A 22,550-nucleotide genomic window follows, 5' to 3' on the forward strand; every position below is an offset into this window, starting at 1 on the left:
CAGAGTGAACCTTCGGTGAAAAGGTGGACAGCTGAAACTGTGCAGTGGTCCAAGCAGAAAACTTGTGTCTTGAGTTAAAATTTATTCACTTCAGACTTCTTGAGTTGAACTTGATTACTGGATTAATTCTAGAGTTGCTTATTAATTTAGTTACTCGATTCTAGAAGTCGTATCGGTATGTAAGTACCCAATTTAACTTTCGTGAGTGTGTTTTACATTATTATGTTGAGTTAGGGAGAGTTTTAGGTTGATCCATCCGAAATTGATCAAAGGCCCACTGTCTAATAAAAAGTAACTGTATACATAAGGTTCCGACCCTGTTTTTAACGGAGTTCTTGTGTTTTGGGTATTTTGAGACCTGAGTATGGGGGCGTTCTTATTTCTAGAGTGGGGGGTATTTTGGTAGAGGCCTTTAAGCCGTAACGCGGTTTGTAGTCTCATGTCGCAAGTGAACCGAATTGGCTACTACCGTTTGAGGTAGAAAAACACAAAACATAGTGCACCTGACTCTTGAACCAATGGTTATAGTGCCTAATTTCGTTAAGACGCATAGTAGAGACGCATACTAACGCACTTTGGTCAACAGTCAGTTGAAATATCAAAGACACACGCCAAAATTGCACAGAAAATATCGACAGAAATACTAAGTCATGAGCTTCTTGAAACATATAATGCCTGTCAACTAACTCCACTTGATAAAAACCCAGGAGTTAGGTCAATTGGCATAGGCGAAGTCATCCGCAGAATAATAGGTAGAACGATCACGAAGTGCTTAAAAAGCCAAATTATGTCACTCGGATCGGATAACCAACTATGCTTTGGCCAAAAATGTGGCATCGAATATGCAATTTATACGCTTAGGAAGCAATATGAGAAAACAGATTCCGATTCAAGTTTACTGATAGACTCGGAAAATGCATTTAACTCCCTAAACCGGAACCTTACTGACGGGAACGCAGTCAGTAATTTGAAAAGTCTGCGAAGAGTTCTTGACAACGTTATCAAACACGGAGAATAATTTGGATATCATGTAAAGGCATCAAAATGCCAGCTCATTGTAAGAAATGAAAATTACAATGAGGCAATAAAAGTAATGAAAAATAACGAAATTGAAATGAAAAAAGGGACCAGAGTACTTGGTTCTGTCATAGGATCCGAGACTGCATGTAAAACTTTCTTAGAAACTCAGTTAGAAGAACAAAATAAAATACTGAAAAAACTTGGCAAGATCGCGAAAACATCACCACAAAACGTGAACTCCTGTTACTCCTGAAAAATACGCACTTGGGTTGGCCTCGGCAAAATGTGCCTGAAAATGATTCACTGCTTCTCTGTAGATATTATTTTAACCTGAGTAAATCCGAATTCCGGGATGGAATTTATCTCAGATATGAATGGGAACCAACCAACATTCCACTCACATGTGTATGTGGTCAATCTTTCGACCTTACCCACGCCCTTCACTGTGCAAACGGTGGATACGCGCACATGAGGCAGAAAGAAATCAGAGATACCTTTGCCACCCTCATGAGCTAGGTTTGCTTTGTTGTTGAAATCGAGCCGAAACTTCAGTCGTTGGAAGACGAGAGCTTTGTGAACAATTCAACCACAACTGATGAAGACACTCGACTAGATGTTAAAGCAAAAGGATTATGGGGCTTAAGGTTTAGCCGAACCTTCTTTGATGTCAAAGTCTTCAACCGTCAAATTCTCACGAAGACTACTGAAAGACGCCTATAAGTACCACGAATTACTAAAAAACTCAAAATACCAACAGAGAGTTCTACAAGTCGAACAGAGCAGCTTCTGCCCTCTCATTTTTGGCTGCACTGTTGGTGCCGCAACAGCAGCTGTTCAGACAATGCAGCGCATAGCTGAAAAACTTTGTGAAAAAAGCTACGCATTTTTGGAACACTTGAATATTATATTTTCTTGTGTCGAGTTGCGTGTTCTTATTGAAGAAACGTAACCCGTATCGATTTTAATTGAGAAAGAACTTCAACAATTGTCATCTTCTTTTATCATTATCACTTCCATATCAAGAAAATTCCAGGGATTTTGACTGGAATACGTGATGAAGGGACTCCTGACTGTAACCTCGGTTACTAGCATACTTTTGACCTTCTGATTACTGAGAATGGCCCACTCGGCTAGTTTTTATTTCAGATTTTGGTTCTGCGAAACTTTTTTAATGGCGACAATTGCACCCGCAAGGGTCAAGCGTGAGTTTAAGGAAGTCACACAGCCCACAGATGAGAAAGACGTAAGTTTGTTTACTAGGGCATATGAAAGCGTGTCTAATATTCTGATTAAAGGCTGAAATGTAATAAAACGTCTCTTATAATTTTAGCCGTTGAAATTGATCAAGCTTGACATGGTAGACAACAATATTCTACACCTCAAGGGCGAAATATTCGGGCCCCCAGATACACCATACGAGGGTGGAAAGTTTAAATTAGACATTACAGTCCCCGACTCATACCCTTTTAATCCGCCGAAAATTAAGTTCGAGACCAAGATATGGCATCCCAATATCAGCAGTGTGACTGGTGCCATCTGTCTTGATATTTTGAAAGATCAATGGGCTGCTGCTATGACATTAAGAACGGTGCTACTTTCTATACAAGCACTGCTTGCATCACCTGAACCAGATGATCCTCAAGATGCAGTAGTTGCTAATCAGGTATTTCAAGGCCAACAAAATCTGTAGGCAATTAAAATGGAAATTTTCCATTCAATTAAATTATGCCTAGCAATTATGTTTCAAGTTGCTAATAGGTATATTTTCTAGACAGGAAAGAGTTGATTGAGAAATTCAAACTTACTCTCATTCAAGGTTTTCCGAAGTCCCTGGATTCTAAATTAATTTCAATTACTTATTTGCCTAAGCAAACTCGGCTGTTTAAATACGAGCTCTTCATTTCCAATCTAAACAGCAATTTGTTGCGCTTAATTTCAGCATACTTGTATACCGGTCAATTTGACGCGATTTGGTATCTTAGCTAATAGCCTAATGCTGTTAATTATCAATCGAAGTTTTGTCAAGCCTACTAAGTATATGAATCTCAAATTAACTGATAAATCGTATCCGGGCAAATTTTGAATATTCCAACTGTTCTATAAAACTATGCGGTTAGGTCTTTTTAATCAGACATCTGTGATAATTTAGCATCAAATTAAGAAATATCAGCTAAAATTGTTGGCTCTCTCCGCTCAAACAATTTTTTAATTATTAAAAGTTAGAAAAACATCCTGCAGCGAAGATCAATCACAAATAGTTAACGAACGTGCTTTCGAATGGTGATTACTCAGCGAATTGAGTCCTCAGAAGAAGGGAAAGAATGATGAGAGATAGATTTTTAAAAAAGTACAGAACTCGTTCTATCTGTCTAATATTACGCTTGCGATTACAAGGGTAATCTAACTGGAATATAGACTTTTCTCGGGTTAACAACTTGTTTGAAATAATTAATTTTATCTTGGTTCACGGTGAATCCTAGCTTCTACGCGTTCCTAGTCAACTTAGCCGGGAGGTAACGAATATGCCTTGGACGTCAAAGGTCTGGGTTTGAACCTGACCAAGACCTGTTTTCTTTCAAACGGGAAATATTCTGTTTCAAATAAAATTATCGGACAGTTATTTGTCTGCTTATCTGTTGTCGGCTTAGTTGGCACATCTTGGAATAGTTTTTTTTTCGTATTTCCTTAGTTTTTTGGTTTCGCGGAAAAAATTCCTCGGCTCAAATTAGTTCGGCCTATTTTTTATTGGCTTAATGACCTAATTTTGGGTTGTATCAAGGGAAAGACAATTTTAACACTCCCATCAGCCTTTTTCAAGTTGGTTGTATTTTTACCAATCGGTTTGTTGATTTTTTTTGTTATTGGAAAGCTTTAGTTTTTCTCCGAAACTTCAGCCTCAACGCCTACTCCTCTGTGAGCCTGAATACTCCTCTAGAGTCTTTTCTATTCACCCCTTCGTCTACAGCCTTCGTTAAAGTCTGTGGGGGAATATTTGACCCATATTTTTGTGGGGGAATATTTGACCCATATTTTTGTGGGGGAATGTTTGACCCGGATTTAAGACTTTTTTCGTTTTCTCGAAAACTACTACCTCTCTCAAATCTGGATTTTTGGTTTCAATGAATAGAACGGTTTTGAAAAGCTCCCTGCACATGCGGCCACGTCCAACTTTTTTTTACACAATTTTTTGGCCCTCGGAATGTTCAAATTTTTTTGATTTTTACCTTTTTGTGAAACTTTGACTTTTCTCGAAAACTAACTTCTCAAATCTGATATTGCAGGTTCAATGGAGACAACGGGCAGTGAGAAGCTGCCCTGCATAAGCGGACGAGCAGAAAGTTTTTTTACACAAAAAGTTTTTTACTCTGAGTGTTATCGCACTCAGTTTTTTTTCTAAATCGCTATTTCTCGAGCCAAAAAGTACCCTCCCATATATGGGATTTTGGGTTAAATCCAGAGAACGGCTCGTAATAGCTTCTTTGAATGCTCGAACACTCCCAATTTTTTTGATCAGAAAAAAACTTATGACCCGCGGAAAAGTCCAAATTTGATATGTGACTGTTCTTTGCAATTTTTTTCTCGAAAACTCCCCTCCCGAATTTGACATTTTGAGTGCAATCGAAATTGCAGTTTGCGCGAATTCCTTTGGTATAAGCGGCTACTCGAAATTCGGCTACTCGAAGTTCGGGCCCTTTTTTCACTCAAAAAGCTATGATTCTCGGGAATGTCAAATTTTTTGATTTGTTGACCGTTTTTTGGACTTTTCCCACTAACTATCCTTTCAAATCGGACATAGTTTTAATCGAATCAATAGGTTGTTGAAATTTCAAGTTTATAATTGGCTATGCCTTAAATGTGATTGAAAAAGTAACGGCGTTCAAACAAGTCAAAGTTTTGAAACTTCGAAAGTTGTTAGGAAACTTTTTGACTAAAATTTTTTTGGGAGATTTTTGCTGAAATACCGTGCCAATTCTGACACTGTGTTTAATCGAGAAACCCGATTTTGAGAATTAACTCAGCTAAGGAGTCTACAAATTAGTTTTTGCAGAAAAAAGTTTTGGATTTTGGAAAGTCTTTTGACTGTTTTTCAAATTTTTCGAGCGTTTTAGAAATATATTGAACTTTCTTAAAATTTACACAACCAAATCTGAGATGAAAAGGTTAATTAAAAAAACTGGTTGCGAAAATTTTTTCTGCAGACGCGGCGACTCCTGAATATGTTGTAAGAGAAATGTTATCTACTTTGGAAATTGATTATCTCTTAATTTATACTCTTCTCACTTATTTCAGTAGAGGAAAACGAAGGCTTTGGTCGAATAGAAAAAGACTCTAGAGGAGTATTCAGGCTCGCAGAGGAGTAGGCGTTGAGGCTGAAGTTTCGGAGAAAAACTAAAAGCTTTCCAATAACTAAAAAATGGATTTTTCATTGATTTTTCGTGCCGCATCAGTATAGTGAATTCATTGAATATCAAGCACGTACCTCCGGCTTTAGCTGGGCCTCTAGCTGTTTTGTATCGAGAAATACGAAACATTTAGTTTGAATTCGGTGTTTGAATTCAGTGTTTATTTCACCAAGTACTGAACACTTTTGAAAAAATCACAAAATTCGTATCTCGTAAACTAAAAAGATTCGGGTATTCATATTTAGAAGCCAAACGGTCAAAGACTGAGTTCAAACTGGTACATTGAAAAAATCTTAACCATTGGATTATACGATATAGCTTTAATGCGAAAAAATGCTTTCGTTAAACCTGCCAAAATAATACATCGTAAAAGCTCAAACATGGCGAGATAGTGAAGCCCGCATTTAACTATATAATAGATTAGATAGATTTCACCAAATTTAAAATAAGCAATCCAAGAGGGGATACTGTCAGGGTTCCCTAGGGGTTGAGACTTTGGCCTCCAAATAAGAATACCCACAATTAACTTTTTTAGTTTCCAAGATATGACGCTTATTTATTTTTTCATAATTTTTTTAAAACTTAGATTTAAAACAATTCCAAGTGTGACTTCTCAAATGCTCTAGTTTCCGAGATGTGACGTTTTTTTCATAAAGTTTTTGACAAACAGAAATGAAAAATTTCACTAAATTGAAAATTCCCAACCCCATAGTTGGGTGCTCTCAGTGGTTGCAAATCGTGCCTCTTAATATGACTACTCAAATCTTTTCACAAAACAATTCACTTATTGAAATTCCCAACTCTGATGGCTGGTGCTATTTTGACTGCTCAGGCCCTTTTAGTTTCCCAGTTATGCGGTTTCGTAATTTTTTTAAAAAAATTTCAAAAAATTTAGATCTACAAAAAACTAACCAAAAGTTTGAAATTTTCAACACCATGGTGGGTTGCTTCTGAGATATTCTCAGGAGATTTATTATCTGGACTCTAAATATGGCTGCTCACGTTTTCACGTTCATTTGTCTGATTGATGCACCAGAGGAAAATGAAAGTTGTTTTCTCCCTTTGTCGCTTTTTTACTTTTGCGAGCTGCGTAGTGTATTAGTACGAAACTTGTTTTTTTTTTCTAATCAAACTCGCAAAAAAGGGTTCATTGAAAATGGAAAGTGTTCACTTATTTGGTGGCTCTTTTGCTATAACCACAATCTGTAGCATTGGAAGCTTCATAGCATCTATTCACTGCTTTAAGTGTGGCTAGTGTTTGCTATTTGTTAAAGACTCATATTCTCTGGGTTGCAGTTCGAATCTGAGACGTAGCCGAATTTTTATTGAAACGAGGCTGAATTCTCCTTTTCTTAGTGCACTTTATAGAGCTGCTTTTTGTGTTTTCGGTAGTGTTTGCGATGGTCATTTTCTTTATAACTTCGCCTCTGTGATAAACTCATTCTTTTTCCTGCATTTACAATGCACTTTATTTTATTAAATTTCAACACACGCATAAATATAAAATCTCAAGGTAAGTTTTTCCAGACGCATAAATATAAAATCAATCAATAATTATTGTTGAAACTTTAATATGTGAAAGCTTATAACCTAACGTCAAATGTTATTACACTTGGAAGAGCAAGTGATTTGTAATCGAGAATTGTATTTTGTTCCACTTAGAAGTGACCCGGATAGTGCTGATCAAAGAGAAATGTTTACTGAGCATTTCAGGTAACTGATTTCCCTCTCAATCGGAAGTTCATCGATCTTGGCCGGGATTCGATTTTCTTTACATTGAAAATATTTTTCATTGCATGAAAGTTAGTTGCCTGACTATTATTTTTCAGATTACACTTGCGTCAGCTTAGTGTATTGTTACGAACCCTTTCATTTTCTAAACTAAGTCGCAAATTTTGGTGCAACTTTTGGGGCACCTTTACAGGTTTTTGATAGCATGTGTTTTGACATTCAAATAGTAATGAATTAACACAGTTGATGCATTTTTAATTCATCAAATGAACTGAAAAAAGCTATTTGTTTCAAATAACATAACAGTCATAGAAATTGTCTACCTCGATATATCTTGCAATTTTTTGAAATGCATAATTTATACAATCATTTGCGATTTTATGCCATGCTTTATGCGTTACATGCAAATTAATCTGGCTTTATGCGTTACATGCAAAGAAAGTCTGTGTGGATGCCTTCAGTTTGTACTTGCCTAATTGTGTCTATTTTTGTTTGGTGTCTTTTTTGCTGTATTGTCAATTTAGCATATGTGGCTGCTTTATTCGTGAATAGTGCTTGTCGGTGGTTAAGAGTGCGTGGCTGAGTGGTTAGAGCGTGAGACTCAAAATCTCTAGATTGCAGTAGATGGCAGATCGAATCCTAGACTTAGCCCGAATTTTTACTAATTCGAGGCTCATTTCTATTTTCCTTATTTCACTTTCTAGAGCTGCTTTTTGTCGTGTTCTCGCTAGTTTTTGCGGGACTCCTCTCCTTTATGCTTCGACTCTGTGTTAAACTCATTCTGTCTCCTGCACTAATATTGCACTTAATTTCATTAATTTTCAACACAGGTAGGTTTTTCTGAAAGCAGAAGCACAATATCAATCAAAAACTATTTTTGATTGCTTAATATGTGAAAAGTTTTGAATTCGTATATAACTCGATTTTCTCAACTCGTTTTCTCAACTTGTTTATAACTTGAATTAAAAGGATCAGATTCAATTTTTTTGTTTCCTCTGCCATGGTTTGAGTTCCACAGAAGTGACGTCATTTACGTCCCCCATCATTAATCTCTTTTCCTCTGGGAGGAATTGGGCGATGGTTGAACTACACTTTGCCTGAGATACCATTTCAGTTGAGTTTTTTTTATTTTTTTGAGTTATTGGGGATAAGAAAATTAATGGGGTTGAACGAATTTACGGACATTCACAAGTTTGAAACATAGCTGTAGTTGGTTCGTGTTTGATAACTGTGGATGACTTAAGGTGGGGTCTTTGCGTGGGTCATTTAGTGTGCTGTTAGTATTTGGGCATCTGCTGCGCGGAGGGATGTACACGTTCGAGATTCGTAGGCTTTGGTTTCTGGCTTTATTTTTAAAGATGCGTCTTCGTTTCTTCCTAGCTCCTTGTGCAAAAGAGATTTATATTCAGCGATTATCTCGCCGCGGCCCTCAAGTGTGCGATCTTTTCTAAGTAAAGAATAGTTGAATACAGTTTTCAGTATAATCTGCTTCTTTTTTATTTTAGGTTCTTGGAACACTGCGAGATATTTTTGGTTCTTCGCCTATTAAAGTTGCCGTTCCGGGAGCTTTGCATGAGATACCATTTCAGTTGAGTTATTTTATTTTTTGAGTTATTGGGGATAAGAAAATTAATGGGGTTGAACGAATTTACGGACATTCACAAGTTTGAAACATAGCTGTAGTAGGTTCGTGTTTGATAACTGTGGATGACTTAAGGTGGGGTCTATGCGTGGGTCATTTAGTGTGCTGTTAGTATTTTTGGGGGATTGGCAATGAGAGTTGGTAGTTTGGTCTGAGCGGTTAGGTCTTTGAGTTATGTGTAGTGCAAGTGTCTAGTGTTTAGATGAGTGTGAGCAGTAACTCTGGATTTTTTTCGAAACCTGCCATCCGCTGCATTTAAAGTGCAATCACTCGCAGTCGCGGCACCAAACGCTAGCTTGGTTTCTCTTAATGGCTTTGTTACCTGAAGAACAAGTGTAGGGACCTGGCCTGGGTTGGGTCCCTCAACATCGGAAATGAGGATAACCAAGGCCCGGACTTCGCGAGCAATCGGCGCTCAGTTGTCGGGAGGTTGAGGTTGTGCCATTTGCATTCAGATGATGCTGTTGTCGAATCCACCATATGAAGTCGGAATACCTGTACCCCTGTCCGTTGGATATTTTTATTTTCGGTTAACCTTCTGATTGTTCCTGAGGGTTAACCTAAATAGAAATTTGGCTTCAAAAGCTCTCGCAATGACATGGTCGTGTATAGGAAGTTTTATCAGCGTTGCGATAGCTAACAAGATGGTAACAGGATTTGAAAGCTTTGAGAGTATCAACTGGATTTTCACTTAACCATCGCGATGTTCCAGCATTTTTTGAGTGTCAATTTTTTTGAGTGAAGACCGGATAAAAATCCTTGAGTTGGTATTTTTTGCAGTTTGGCTCATTGAAGGGCAGATTCGTTGAAACGAAAACCACCTAAACAAGATTCTTGGAGCATGGATACCGATATTTTGAGTTTACTTACGGTAGCACCTGTCATCTATTCTTTTTTTAAATGCGTGTGACAGCTATCTCCCATGCGTCATACAAATCAAACATAATTTGTATGTTTAAAGAAAGATTTTTTTTCCACGTTTAAGCTATATCATATATTGCAATGGTTAAAATGTGTTTTTCGATTTTCCAGTTGAAGTTCAGTGTTTATTTCATCAAGTTTTAAATTATCAACCCAATATTGTGATGCTGTTAGGATCTTTCCTGGTTTTGCGTTTCTGGCCTCCATATATGAATAACCAAGTCCTTTTGATTAACGAGATACGGCGTTTTTTATGTTTTTTTTCTTCATCTTTTTCAAAAGTTCTGAAAAATTTAATATAAAGAACTTTCTCAGTTTTTGATATTGTCATCCTGTCGTTGGTTGCTGCCAAGGTAGTCTCAGGGGTTGCAAATCTTGCCTCTAAATCTCATTTCTCAAATCCTTTATTTTTTCGAGATATGGCGTTTTTTTTAATGTTTTTTTAAAAAAATTTTCAATAAAATTTAGTTTTTGCTTTCACTTAACCATCGCGATGTTCCAGCATTTGACAATATTATTGAGTGAAGACCGGATAAAAATCCATGAGTTGCTATTTTTTGCAGTTTGGCTCATTTAAGGCAGATTCTTTGAAATGAAAACCACCTAAACAAGATTCTTGGAGCATGGATACCGATATTTTAAGTTTACTTACGGTAGCACCTGTCATCTATTCTTTATTTAAATGCGTGTGGCAGCTATCTCCCATGCGTCAGCATAATTTGTATGTTAAAAGAAAGATTTTTTTTCAGGTTTAAGCTATATCATATATTGCAATGGTTAAAATTTGTTTTTCGATTTTCCAGTTGAAGTTCAGTGTTTATTTCATCAAGTTTTAAATTAGCAACCCAATAGTGTGATGCTGTTAGGGTCTTCCCTGATTTTGCGTTTCTGGCCTCCATATATGAATAATCAAATCCTTTTGTTTAACGAGTTACGGCGTTTTTTATGATTTTTTTCTTCATAATTTTCAAAAGTTCTGAAAAATTTAATTTAAAGAACTTTCTCAGTTTTTGATATTGTCTTCCTGTCGTTGGTTGCTGCCAAGGTAGTCTCAGGGGTTGCAAATCTTGTCTCTAAATCTCATTTCTCAAATCCTTGTAGTTTCCGAGATATGACGTTTTTTTTATGTTTTTTTTTCAAAAACTCTAATAAAATTTAGATTTTGAAAAATTCTAAAAGTTTGAAGATCTAAATACTGTTGTTGGAAGCTGAAGGTACTCTCATGGGTTGCGAATGTTGCCTCTGATTAAAAGTGCTGAAATCCGTGAGTTTTCGAGATATGACGTTTTTAAGGATTTTTTCAAAATGTTTCAGAAAAGTCAGCTTACAAAATTCACAAATTTTGAAATTCCGAACTCTGTAGTTGGGGGGGGGGGGGGGGGTCAGAGTGCTCTCAGGGTTGCGAATCTTTCCTCGCAATAATACTGTTCAAATTTTTGCAGTTTTCGAGATATGACGTTTTTTACGGTTTTTCCAAAAAAAATTTTTTTAAGAAAAATTAGGTTTAAAGTTTAAGTTTAAAATTCCTAACGCTGTAGTTGGGTGCTAAGAGAGTACTCTCAGGAACTGCTAATCTTGCGTCCAACGGCGACTGCTCAATTGCTTTTAGTTTCCGAGATGTGACGTTTCTTAGTACATTTTAAATTTTTTCGAAGATAAAATTGAAAACTTGAATAGAAAACTTTGCAAAAAGTGTAATAACGAACCCTGTAATTGGGTCCTGGCAGAGTACACTCATAGGATGCAGATCTTATTTCCATTATTTCGGTTTTTATGAGTTTTTCAAAATCGAAGTACCGGAGGTGCGTTACACGCTAGCTAATTTTTACGTATGGGATATTCTATTGCTACAACTTTGTTTAGGCACACTTCTGGAACTCTGAAAAAAATCAAGTCGTTAGGTTGATTAGTTTCTGTCCAACTCTGAAATTTGCGGATTTTTCAAGCGCATTGTCATTTCACAATGGTTTGAAACGATTTGATTTTTTTCATGGGCCTTGTACGCATTTCAAGTTTTATTTGGGCCGAAAAGGTTGCTTAGGCTTATCAGAAGTGTTGAATAAAATTCTGTAACTTTGTTTTTTTTTCACACTGGCGAAAGCCAGTGTGTTGTAACCGGGTACTTGACTTTTTTCCATAATTAACTTCGCGGATTTCAGTACACGAGGTGATGAAATTATTCCTCGTCATTTGACTTGAAATGCACTCTTTTTATTTGGTGCAGCGCTCCATTAACACCAATGGGAATTATTTTGTGCTTTTCGAAGCTTCAGAAGCGTGAGGTGGCAGTTCATATCAAAAACCTTAGAAAAGTCGAGAGTAGCTAGTAGCATCCACTTCGGATGTCATTTTATGCTGAAAACATGTGAGATATAAAAATTTAGAGTTGACAGGGTTGTTGAGGTTATTAGCGAGGTTAGGATAGGTTTAGGCTCAGGAAGTTTAATGGCCTGGTACTTTATTTATACTGGGCTGTAAAAATTTGACATAGTCTTTGTTGGGTTTTGGTAGGGGTACGACTTTCCAAGTTTAGTGGATTACGTTCAGAGCAAGCAAGAGATTAAAAGTATGAAAAAGGATTTCGATTGCAATGAATACCAATTATTTTCGGCATACTGTCGGTGTTCAGGATATCATTGGATATGGATGGCTTAGCAGCCTTGAATACTTGCAGTTTTGATAGGGAAGAATCTCAGTTGTTTTTTGAGACTTAGTTTATTTAGTTTCCGGTCAGTCAGCCTTTGTTTCTTGTTTTCTGAGCTTATGTTTGTTGCACGTGGAGTGGAACACATTAGAAACGTTTTTTGCTTTGAAAGGTTTTTGCCGTTCAAATCAATAGGGTTCTTATCTCTCCGTTGAAAGAGCGAACTCTTGCCAAAACGTTTTAGATCCAGCGCGATGACTGAAGGAAGTCTGAAGGAAATCTTGCCAAAAATTTTTTTGCGGTTAATTTTTGATTGTTTAAAAATCGATTTTCTGTTTAAAAGTTTTGATTAATTGGATCGTATACGATTTTGGTCATTTTCCACTGCCAGGGATTTATCTTCTGAAGGGAGAGCACGTAAACAGAAACAGTGACGCCCGGCGTGATTATGACGACGAGCGGCCGCTAAGTTAGAGTCATGTAGTTTTTATCCGCTATATTTACCTCTTGTGGTAGGAGCATTAATCCTAATGCGTGTTCGATTGCATCACTAAAACTTGGACAATTGTTTTTCTAGAAGTTAATCCTTTTTTTTTCAGAGAAAAGACTTTAATTGCTCAATAGACGTTAATTAAAATAGGCAGATGACCAGATCCTTAGCAACAATAATCAAGATGGAGATGCAAGTGATATGTCTGGCGGCGATGGTGATGTTGATCTATCATACTTGAGCCTAATTTGGTTAAAGTCGTTTATCGGATAAAAACTGAGCCTAAATTTCATCGGTTATCATGCTGCGTTCAGTTTTCCGGAACATTTTATTGAAACTTTTTTTAACGTCTCACAGCATTAATCTCTTTTCCTCGGTGAGTCATTGGGTGATGGACAGTTTCTAATCATTTGAGCAGTTGCTGAGCGGAGGGATGTAGACGTTCCAGATTCGTAGGCATTGGTTGTTGGTCGTAATTTTAAAATTTCATCTTCGTTTCATTCTAGCTCCTCGTGCAAAAAAAGTTATATTCAGCAATTATCACGCCGCGGCCTTCAAGTGTGCAATCAGTTCTGAGTTAAGAATTGATGGGTCCAATTCTTTTTGTTTAGGCAGCCGGTTTTTAATTTAGTTTCTTTGAGCACTGCGAGATGTATTTGTTGTTCGCCCAGTGAAGCTGCAGTTCCGGGACTTTGACTGAGATACCAACGCAATTGAATTGTTAAAGGCCTAAAACTTTGAGTTAAAGGGGTTAAGAAAGCTAATGGGGTTAGACGAAATTACGGGCTCAAAAGAGTTTGAATTGTAGCTGTTAAGTAGGTTCGTGTTTGATAACCGTGGTCTATGAGTGCGTCAGTTAGTATGTTGTTCGTATTTTTTGTTAAAAAGTTTTGATTAATTGGATCGTATACGATTTTGGTCATTTTCCACTGCCAGGGGTTTATCTTCTGAAGGGAGAGCATGTAAACAGAAACCGTGACGCCCGGCGTGATTATGACGACGAGCGGCCGCTAAATTAGAGTCATGTAGTTTTTATCCGCTATATTTACCTCTTGTGGTAGGAGCACTAATCCTAATGCGTGTTCGATTGCATCACTAAAACTTGGACAATTGTTTTTCTAGAAGTTAATGCAAGTTTGTTTTTTTAGAGAAAAGGCTTTAATTGCTCATAAGACGTTGAATTAAAATAGGCAGATGACCAGATCCTTAGCAACAATAATCAAGATGGAGATGCAAGTGATTTGTCTGGCGGTGATGGTGATGTTGATCTATCATACTTAAGCCTAATTTGGTTAAAGTCGTTTATCGGATAAAAACTGAGCCTACATTTCATCGGTTATCATGCTGCGTTCAGTTGTCCGGAACATTTTATTGAAACTTTTTTTTAACGTCTCACAGCATTAATCTCTTTTCCTCGGTGAGTCATTGGGTGATGGACAGTTTCTAATCATTTGAGCAGTTGCTGAGCGGAGGGATGTAGACGTTCCAGATTCGTAGGCATTGGTTGTTGGCCCTAATTTTAAAATTTCATCTTCGTTTCATTCTAGCTCCTCGTGCAAAAAAAACTTATATTCAGCAATTATCACGCCGCGGCCTTCAAGTGTGCAATCAGTTCTGAGTTAAGAATTGATGGGTCCAATTCTTTTTGAATTTAGGCAGCTGGTTTTTAATTTAGTTTCTTTGAGCACTGCGAGATGTATTTGTTGTTCGCCCAGTGAAGCTGCAGTTCCGGGGACTTTGACTGAGATACCAACGCAATTGAATTGTTAAAGGCCTAAAACTTTGAGTTAAAGGGGTTAAGAAAGCTAATGGGGTTTAACGAAATTACGGGCTCAAAAGAGTTTGAATTGTAGCTGTTAAGTAGGTTCGTGTTTGATAACCGTGGTCTATGAGTGCGTCAGTTAGGTTGTTGTTCGTATTTTTTGTTTAAAAGTTTTGATTAATTGGATCGTAGACGATTTTGGTCATTTTCCACTGCCAGGGATTTATCTTCTGAAGGAAGAGCACGTAAACAGAAACAGTCACGCCCGGCGTGATTATGACGACGAGCGGCCGCTAAATTAGAGTCATGTAGTTTTTATCCGCTATATTTACCTCTTGTGGTAGGAGCACTAATCCTAATGCGTGTTTGATTGCATCACTAAAACTTGGACAATTGTTTTTCTAGAAGTTAATGCAAGTTTGTTTTTAGAGAAAAGACTTTAATTGCTCAATAGACGTTGAATTAAAATAGGCAGATGACCAGATCCTTAGCAACAATAATCAAGATGGAGATGCAAGTGATTTGTCTGGCGGCGATGGTGATGTTGATCTATCATACTTGAGCCTAATTTGGTTAAAGTCGTTTATCGGATAAAAACTGAGCCTAAGATTTCATCGGTTATCATGCTGCGTTCAGTTTTCCGGAACATTTAATTGAAACTTTTTTTTACGTCTCACAGCATTAATCTCTTTTCCTCGGTGAGTCATTGGGTGATGGACAGTTTCTAATCATTTGAGCAGTTGCTGAGCGGAGGGATGTAGACGGTCGAGATTCGTAGGCTTTGGTTGTTGGCCCTAATTTTAAAGTTTCAATTTCGTTTCATTCTAGCTCCTCGTGCTAAAAAAAGTTATATTCAGCAATTATCACGCCGCGGCCTTCAAGTGTGCAATCAGTTCTGAGTTAAGAATTGATGGGTCCAATTCTTTTTGATATTAGGCAGCTGGTTTTTAATTTAGTTTCTTTGAGCACTGCGAGATGTATTTGTTGTTCGCCCAGTGAAGCTGCAGTTCCGGGGAATTTGACTGAGATACCAACGCAATTGAATTGTTAAAGGCCTAAAACTTTGAGTTAAAGGGGTTAAGAAAGCTAATGGGGTTTAACGAAATTACGGGCTCAAAAGAGTTTGAATTGTAGCTGTTAAGTAGGTTCGTGTTTGATAACCGTGGTCTATGAGTGCGTCAGTTAGGTTGTTGTTCGTATTTTTTGTTTAAAAGTTTTGATTAATTGGATCGTAGACGATTTTGGTCATTTTCCACTGCCAGGGATTTATCTTCTGAAGGGAGAGCACGTAAACAGAAACAGTCACGCCCGGCGTGATTATGACGACGAGCGGCCGCTAAATTAGAGTCATGTAGTTTTTATCCGCTATATTTACCTCTTGTGGTAGGAGCACTAATCCTAATGCGTGTTCGATTGCATCACTAAAACTTGGACAATTGTTTTTCTAGAAGTTAATGCAAGTTTGTTTTTTGAGAAAAGACTTTAATTGCTCAATAGACGTTGAATTAAAATAGGCAGATGACCAGATCCTTAGCAACAATAATCAAGATGGAGATGCAAGTGATTTGTCTGGCGGCGATGGTGATGTTGATCTATCATACTTGAGCCTAATTTGGTTAAAGTCGTTTATCGGATAAAAACTGAGCCTAAGATTTCATCGGTTATCATGCTGCGTTCAGTTTTCCGGAACATTTAATTGAAACTTTTTTTTACGTCTCACAGCCTTAATCTCTTTTCCTCGGTGAGTCATTGGGTGATGGACAGTTTCTAATCATTTGAGCAGTTGCTGAGCGGAGGGATGTAGACGTTCGAGATTCGTAGGCTTTGGTTGTTGGCCCTAATTTTAAAGTTTCAATTTCGTTTCATTCTAGCTCCTCGTGCTAAAAAAAGTTATATTCAGCAATTATCACGCCGCGGCCTTCAAGTGTGCAATCAGTTCTGAGTTAAGAATTGATGGGTCCAATTCTTTTTGATATTAGGCAGCTGGTTTTTAATTTAGTTTCTTTGAGCACTGCGAGATGTATTTGTTGTTCGCCCGGTGAAGCTGCAGTTCCGGGGACTTTGACTGAGATACCAACGCAATTAAGTTGTGAAAGGCCTTAAACTTTGAGTTAAAGGGGTTAAGAAAGCTAATGGGGTTTAACGAAATTACGGGCTCAAAAGAGTTTGAATTGTAGCTGTTAAGTAGGTTCGTGTTTGATAACCGTGGTCTATGAGTGCGCCAGTTAGTATGTTGTTCGTATTTTGGGGTATTAGCAATGAGAGTTAATAGTTTGGACTGAGCGGTTAGGTCTTTGAGTTACGGGGAGTGCAAGTATCTGTGTTTGGAGTCTCGTGAGGAGTGATTTCTTGATGATGGTCTTTGAGACTCGGGACCTGGGTTGGGATTAATGCGGGCTTCGCGATGAATCGGCGCTCCGTTGTCGAAAGGTTGCGTTTGTGCCATTTGCAGACAGCTGATGCTGTCTGTCGAATCCACCAGATAAAGGCGGCATATCTGTACTCGTCTGTTGGATACTTTTTATTTCGGTTAAACTTCAGAATGTGTCGGAAGATTAACTCAAATAGAAATTTGTCTTCAAACGCTCCCCCAATGAGCATGCTGGTATAAAGAAATTTTTATGGATGTTGCGATAGCTGACAAGATGGTTACATGATTTGAAAGCCTTGAGAGTTTTAACTGCATTTTCGTTATGTTCTTTATTTGTCAGAAACAATGAGTGAAGACCAGAGAAAATTGCAAGAATTTGCTTTTTTTTTGCAGTTGGATCTTTTTAAGCGGATTCGTTAAATTAAAAACAATCTGAATAGTGTTCGTGGAGTATGGATACCGATATGTTGAGGGTAAGCTCAAATATGAATAAGAATTATTCATATTTGAGCTTTGGTGGAGGATGGTGGACTTTCCGGAAATTAGTGTTTACTTACTGTAGCACCTGTCATTAATTTTTATATATGGGGTATTCTATTGCTACTACCTTGTTTCGGCATAATTCTTGATCTCTGAAAAAAGTCAAGTCGTTGTTAGGTTTATTGGTTTTTTTTTCCAATCCCGCGGTTTGCGTCATTTTCCAACGCAACGTCACTCCAGAAAGGCTGGAAACAATCTGATTTTTTTTCTGGGCTTTGTGCGCATTTCAAATTTGAGTTAGGCTCATAGTGTTATTTAAAGTGTCATATAGGCTTATCAAACGTTTTAAAATGAAAATCTGTAATTTTGCCCGCTTTTTTACCTTGCCCTTTTTTTATTTTACATTTCCTTAACTTGATTTTTTTCCCATAAAAAACGTTGTGCGTTGTTCAAAGATTTCAGCGCGCGTCGTGAGGAAGTTAATCCTGGTCATATGACTTCAAATGCTGCCGTTTACTTTTTTGCAGCGCTCTATTTATACTAATGTGAATTTTTTCGTGCTTTTCAAACCTAAACATGGTAAACATTTTTGAATAAAATTTCTTTTTTCTTTCTTTCAAATTCGGCTAAAATTTTGTCGGCTTAATTACCAATTTTTTAAAGACCTACTTCATCGCTGAGTTGAATGTTATCTATAGAGGGTCTAGCGCTAAGTAGCTTCGAAAATGTATACTTCTTACAATATAAGTTTGTCGATTGAATGAATTTTTTCTTTTACATTTGTCGGCTTCAAGTCGTCTTTTTTTCCGTTATTATTCATTTTATAGAGGGTTTCCTTAAATAAACTCACAGCGTTCCTATTCATTCTAGTTTCTTTCGTTTGCTAGTTTATAGCGGTTCTTTGTGTCGTTTTTGAAAATTTCAGATTTATTATAATTAATAGTGAGTGGAGATTGAAAACTATATTTTCTGAGTGAAAAACATCAAAATTGCCCGAAAATTTTTTCTTGTCATTCGTTTTCTTTGAATTTTTTTGTGACTGTTTTATATAATTAACTTTATGATATGTGGCGCCTCTTTAGATTTTGATTTGTTTGTATTGAGATTAGCATTTTGTTTTGCAATTTTGAATGATTTTCCACTTTGTTTGCAACTGGTGCGAAGCTCCACTTGCCTCTGCGTTATCGGGGTGCGTACTGTAAACCGATGTGTCAGTAAATTACCAGATCAGTAAACCGATTTACGTAAAAATTGCATCAATTGCAGATTTAAAGATTTTTAAGAATAAATTTTCCCTGAGCTGAAACATTAATTTTAAACTACGAGGCTGATGGGAAGAGCTATTTTATTTCATTATTTGGTCCAATTCTTGTTTTGAGAAAAAAAATTGTCATTTTGTAAAAATCCCAGTTTTTACATAATGTAATACCTTGTGATTTGCAACTGGCGAGAAGCTCCACTTACCTCTGCGTTATCGGGGTGCGTACAGTAAACCGATGTGTCAGTAAATTACCAGATCAGTAAACCGATTTACGTAACAATTGCATCAATTGCAGATTTAAAGATTTTTAAGAATAAATTTTCCCTGAGCTGAAACATTAATTTTAAACTACGAGGCTGATGGGAAGAGCTATTTTATTTCATTATTTGGTCAAATTTTTGTTTTGAGAAAAAAATTGTCATTTCGTAAAAATCTCAGTTTTTACATAATGTAATACCTTGTGATTTGCAACTGGTGCGAAGCTCCACTTACCTCTGCGTTATCGGGGTGCGTACAGTAAACCGATGTGTCAGTAAATTACCAGATCAGTAAACCGATTTACGTAACAATTGCATCAAAGGCAGATTTAAAGATTTTTAAGAATAAGTTTTCCCTGAGCTGAAAGAATAATTTTAAAACTACGAGGTTGATGGGAAGAGCTATTTTATTTCATTGGTTCAATTGTCATTTCATAAAAATCTCAGTTTTTACATAATGTGATTACCTAAATGAATCATAAATTTTCGGTTGACTGATCTGGTCCGCTCGTTTTTGCTTTACTGATACATCGTTTTACTCACGTACCACCGGGTAATTTTGGAACGTCCTATCCTACTGTTAAATTTCGTTCATTTTTTCACCGCCTTTTTTGTACAAAGGATTTTGTGGTCGGTTTCTGTGCCACTTCAGCAGCACCCTGGTTTTTTTTGTTTTCGCGAGAAATTTGGATAACTTTTTGCGAGTTAAATACTTTTTTATTGTCGGCTGGGTTGAATTTTTCAGTGAAATAAAAATAAATACTGGCCCAGATATCATATAATTTTCTTGAAATTCAAAGCGCAATTTTTTTTAAATTAGTTTTTTCTTAAGGATGTAATTCAAAAAATTTGATTTTTCAGTTTCTTCGAGTTGATTGACACTTTTCATTTTTCTGTTTGGTAAGTGTTTACCAATTTGTAATTTTTCTAAGGGGGGGGGTGGAAAATTGTAGAAGAGTCAAAGTGGCGGTCATAATCCATTTTCGAATTAACTAAGGCTTTGGGCAGAGTCCAATTTGAAATTACGCATTTCGTCCCGCATCTGCGTAACGTTTGAAGTAGTTTTCTATATGTATGTTGTATCGCAAGTGATGCGAAGCTCCGCTTCTTCGCCTCAGTGTAGAGCGTTGGAGAGTATCTTTTCATTTTGTCAAGGCCAGATACCTGATGGAATCTTGAGTTCATCCAAATACTTATAATTCCAATATCTGAATTAAGTAGTACCGAGCGTTTGTCGAGAAATTTGTGTTCATTGTTCACGTTGTGCCTTTTTGTTTCAGTTCCGCGACAACCGCGCGATTTTCAAAAAGACAGCCGCTTTCTGGACGTACTACTATGCCAGTTGTGAGTAATGTTTCTATGGCGTCGAATTGAATCCAAATTACCTGATCTAGTTACAAGTTTGTTTGTTTCTTGCAGGGGATAAGAAAGAGTTCATCGAAATGGCGAGTCTGGTGAAGCCCGTTCAGAAACCATCATACGCCTCGGAATATTCCACAATGATCCATGATCTGGTAGACATGGGATTCTCACAAGTAAGTTTTGAAATTATTATTTTATTTTTATTTTTGAATTTGATTACATAAGACGTTAAGACATGCATGAGAAGGAAATGCAGGTGGGAGTCATCGACCAATTGCATAAAAATGCAATTCAGATTATTGAAAAAAATTGGATAATTATATCGCTATATCTTGCAGGAGCAGAGTATAGCGGCACTGTCTATGAAATGCTGGAACAAACAAATGGCTGTTGAATATCTTTTCCAGTGAATTATTAACTACAGAACATGGAGGGATCTGCTTTGAACAGAACTTGTGAACTATTAAACTTGGAAATAATTTGATACTTGGTGGCTGAGTTGAAATGTAAGATAAAATGTAAATTCCATCTCACGAGAGAGGTTTGTTGTTTTCATAGCTGAAATGTCCAATGACGACTGTCTGTATTGAGTAGAATGTAATTTTTCATCACAATTTATATTGCCTTAATGAAATATTCTATGGTCTCTTTCGTCGAAATTTGAGCTCTGCATTTAGGGTGTTGTTTTATTGGATGATCGTAACTAATGCTAGGGGAAAATTGTTTCGCGTATTCTGTAAATATGAACAAGTAGTATTGTATCGTGTCCCGGATCCTAAGGGGGGGGTCCTTCCTAAGGGGGGGGGGGGTCCTCACGTAAAGCAAAATCCTAGGAAAGGGGTCCTTAATTTTTTGGAGGACCCCTATCCTAGGATTTTGTAAATGATCGCAAGTTCCCACCCCTAAAGTAAAAGACCCCCTCCTTAGGATCTTGTTAAGCTGAGCTCAACAACCGGGACGCGATACAATAATTCCTTCTAATTCCTTTGAAAGCGGTCCCTTTTCCCGCGATAATTAAAATTAATCGTCCTAATTCCTGAACTTTTCTTTTTTCGTCCTAGTTTCATGTGGATATCATTTCCTGGCTTTCTTTCTTTTCGTCAAAGATTTGTCATGCTATTAAAGTTTATTATTCAAAACAAGCCTAAGGATTTCACACATTTGTTTGAATTAACACTTGGTTTGTGTCTACTAGTTTATTTGCCTGAAGCTATTTATGTTAAAACAGTGATTGAGCTCAATACGAGTATTTTATTAGTTGTAAATTGGTAAAAACCAAAACATATACAAGTCGAAGTATAAAAAGGACGAAGAGTAAAAATCATCTGAAAATATATGTTTCAGACTTTAATGTTTATTGTTTTGGTTTTCTTTGCGGTGTTTTTTAGATGGTCGTTCTTCTGAAGCTTCAGATAAAATAAATGGGTTTTTTATAGGGGGACGTTCACGGACTCGGCTACTAGAAGCTTCTTCTTCTTCTTGCAGCTCTGCTTCTGAGTAGGGCCGCTGTAAAAATCCCCAATCCGGGAGTGTAAAATCGGGAGAACTGTTATCAGTTTCATTGTATGAGTTGGCCCACTCGGTGTCCATGTAAATGTCTTCTAGAAAAGCATTTTCTTCAGCGGCTTTATGGCCAAAGGGCACTGTCGAAATTCCGTCGAAAAGTAGAAAACGTTTTGAGTCGAATGGTGATAATGCAAGTTTGTTTTGTTTCACTGTCATATTGGTGTGACCTTTCGAAACTATATTATAGTTGTATACTCTCATTGTTTTTCCAGTGAATAATGTGTCCCTGAAGGTTTGGTGGACCAGTTCTCTCTGTGCACTCCGTTTAATTCCTTTGGCACTCAATTTTTGAGTGCCTTCTAAACAATAGCAAAATTATTATTCTTTTCTACAACGTTGGGGATAGCTTCATTTCACTTCAGCAACTCAATTTATACCGAACAAAATTTGATTCATTTTACCAAAAAAGAGCAGAAGACTCTAAATTATGATTAAAAAAGAGGAAACAAGAGGGAATATGTTGTCAGATAAATCAACGTTTAGGCAACATTGTATAATGTTGCCTAAATCAGCTAAATGCCCATAGTTTAATGCAACAAATTAAGGGGTGTAGGTAGGTTGGTGGTGGTATTTTTGTTCTGTAAAAGGTAGGAATGGGGGGTGGAAGGGTGGCTTAAATTTTATTTACCATTAAGGACGA

The 22,550-nt window shown here is 37.0% G+C and overlaps 1 protein-coding gene across 1 annotated transcript; it reads left to right on the forward strand.

The window, feature by feature from the left end:
* Nucleotides 1–2,114: 2,114 nt before the first annotated feature.
* On the forward strand, nucleotides 2,115–21,020 carry LOC134854360 (ubiquitin-conjugating enzyme E2 K-like). Its single transcript, XM_063870582.1, has 5 exons — nucleotides 2,115–2,263; nucleotides 2,351–2,683; nucleotides 20,263–20,326; nucleotides 20,402–20,517; nucleotides 20,683–21,020. Exons 1-5 carry the CDS (start codon nucleotides 2,138–2,140, stop codon nucleotides 20,752–20,754), a joined length of 711 nt encoding a protein of 236 aa, XP_063726652.1. The 5' UTR covers nucleotides 2,115–2,137; the 3' UTR covers nucleotides 20,755–21,020.
* The last annotated feature ends 1,530 nt before the right edge of the window (nucleotides 21,021–22,550 follow it).

The sequence above is a fragment of the Symsagittifera roscoffensis genome, chromosome 9 (assembly GCF_963678635.1).
Source record: "Symsagittifera roscoffensis chromosome 9, txSymRosc1.1, whole genome shotgun sequence".
NCBI classification, from domain to species: domain Eukaryota; kingdom Metazoa; phylum Xenacoelomorpha; order Acoela; family Convolutidae; genus Symsagittifera; species Symsagittifera roscoffensis.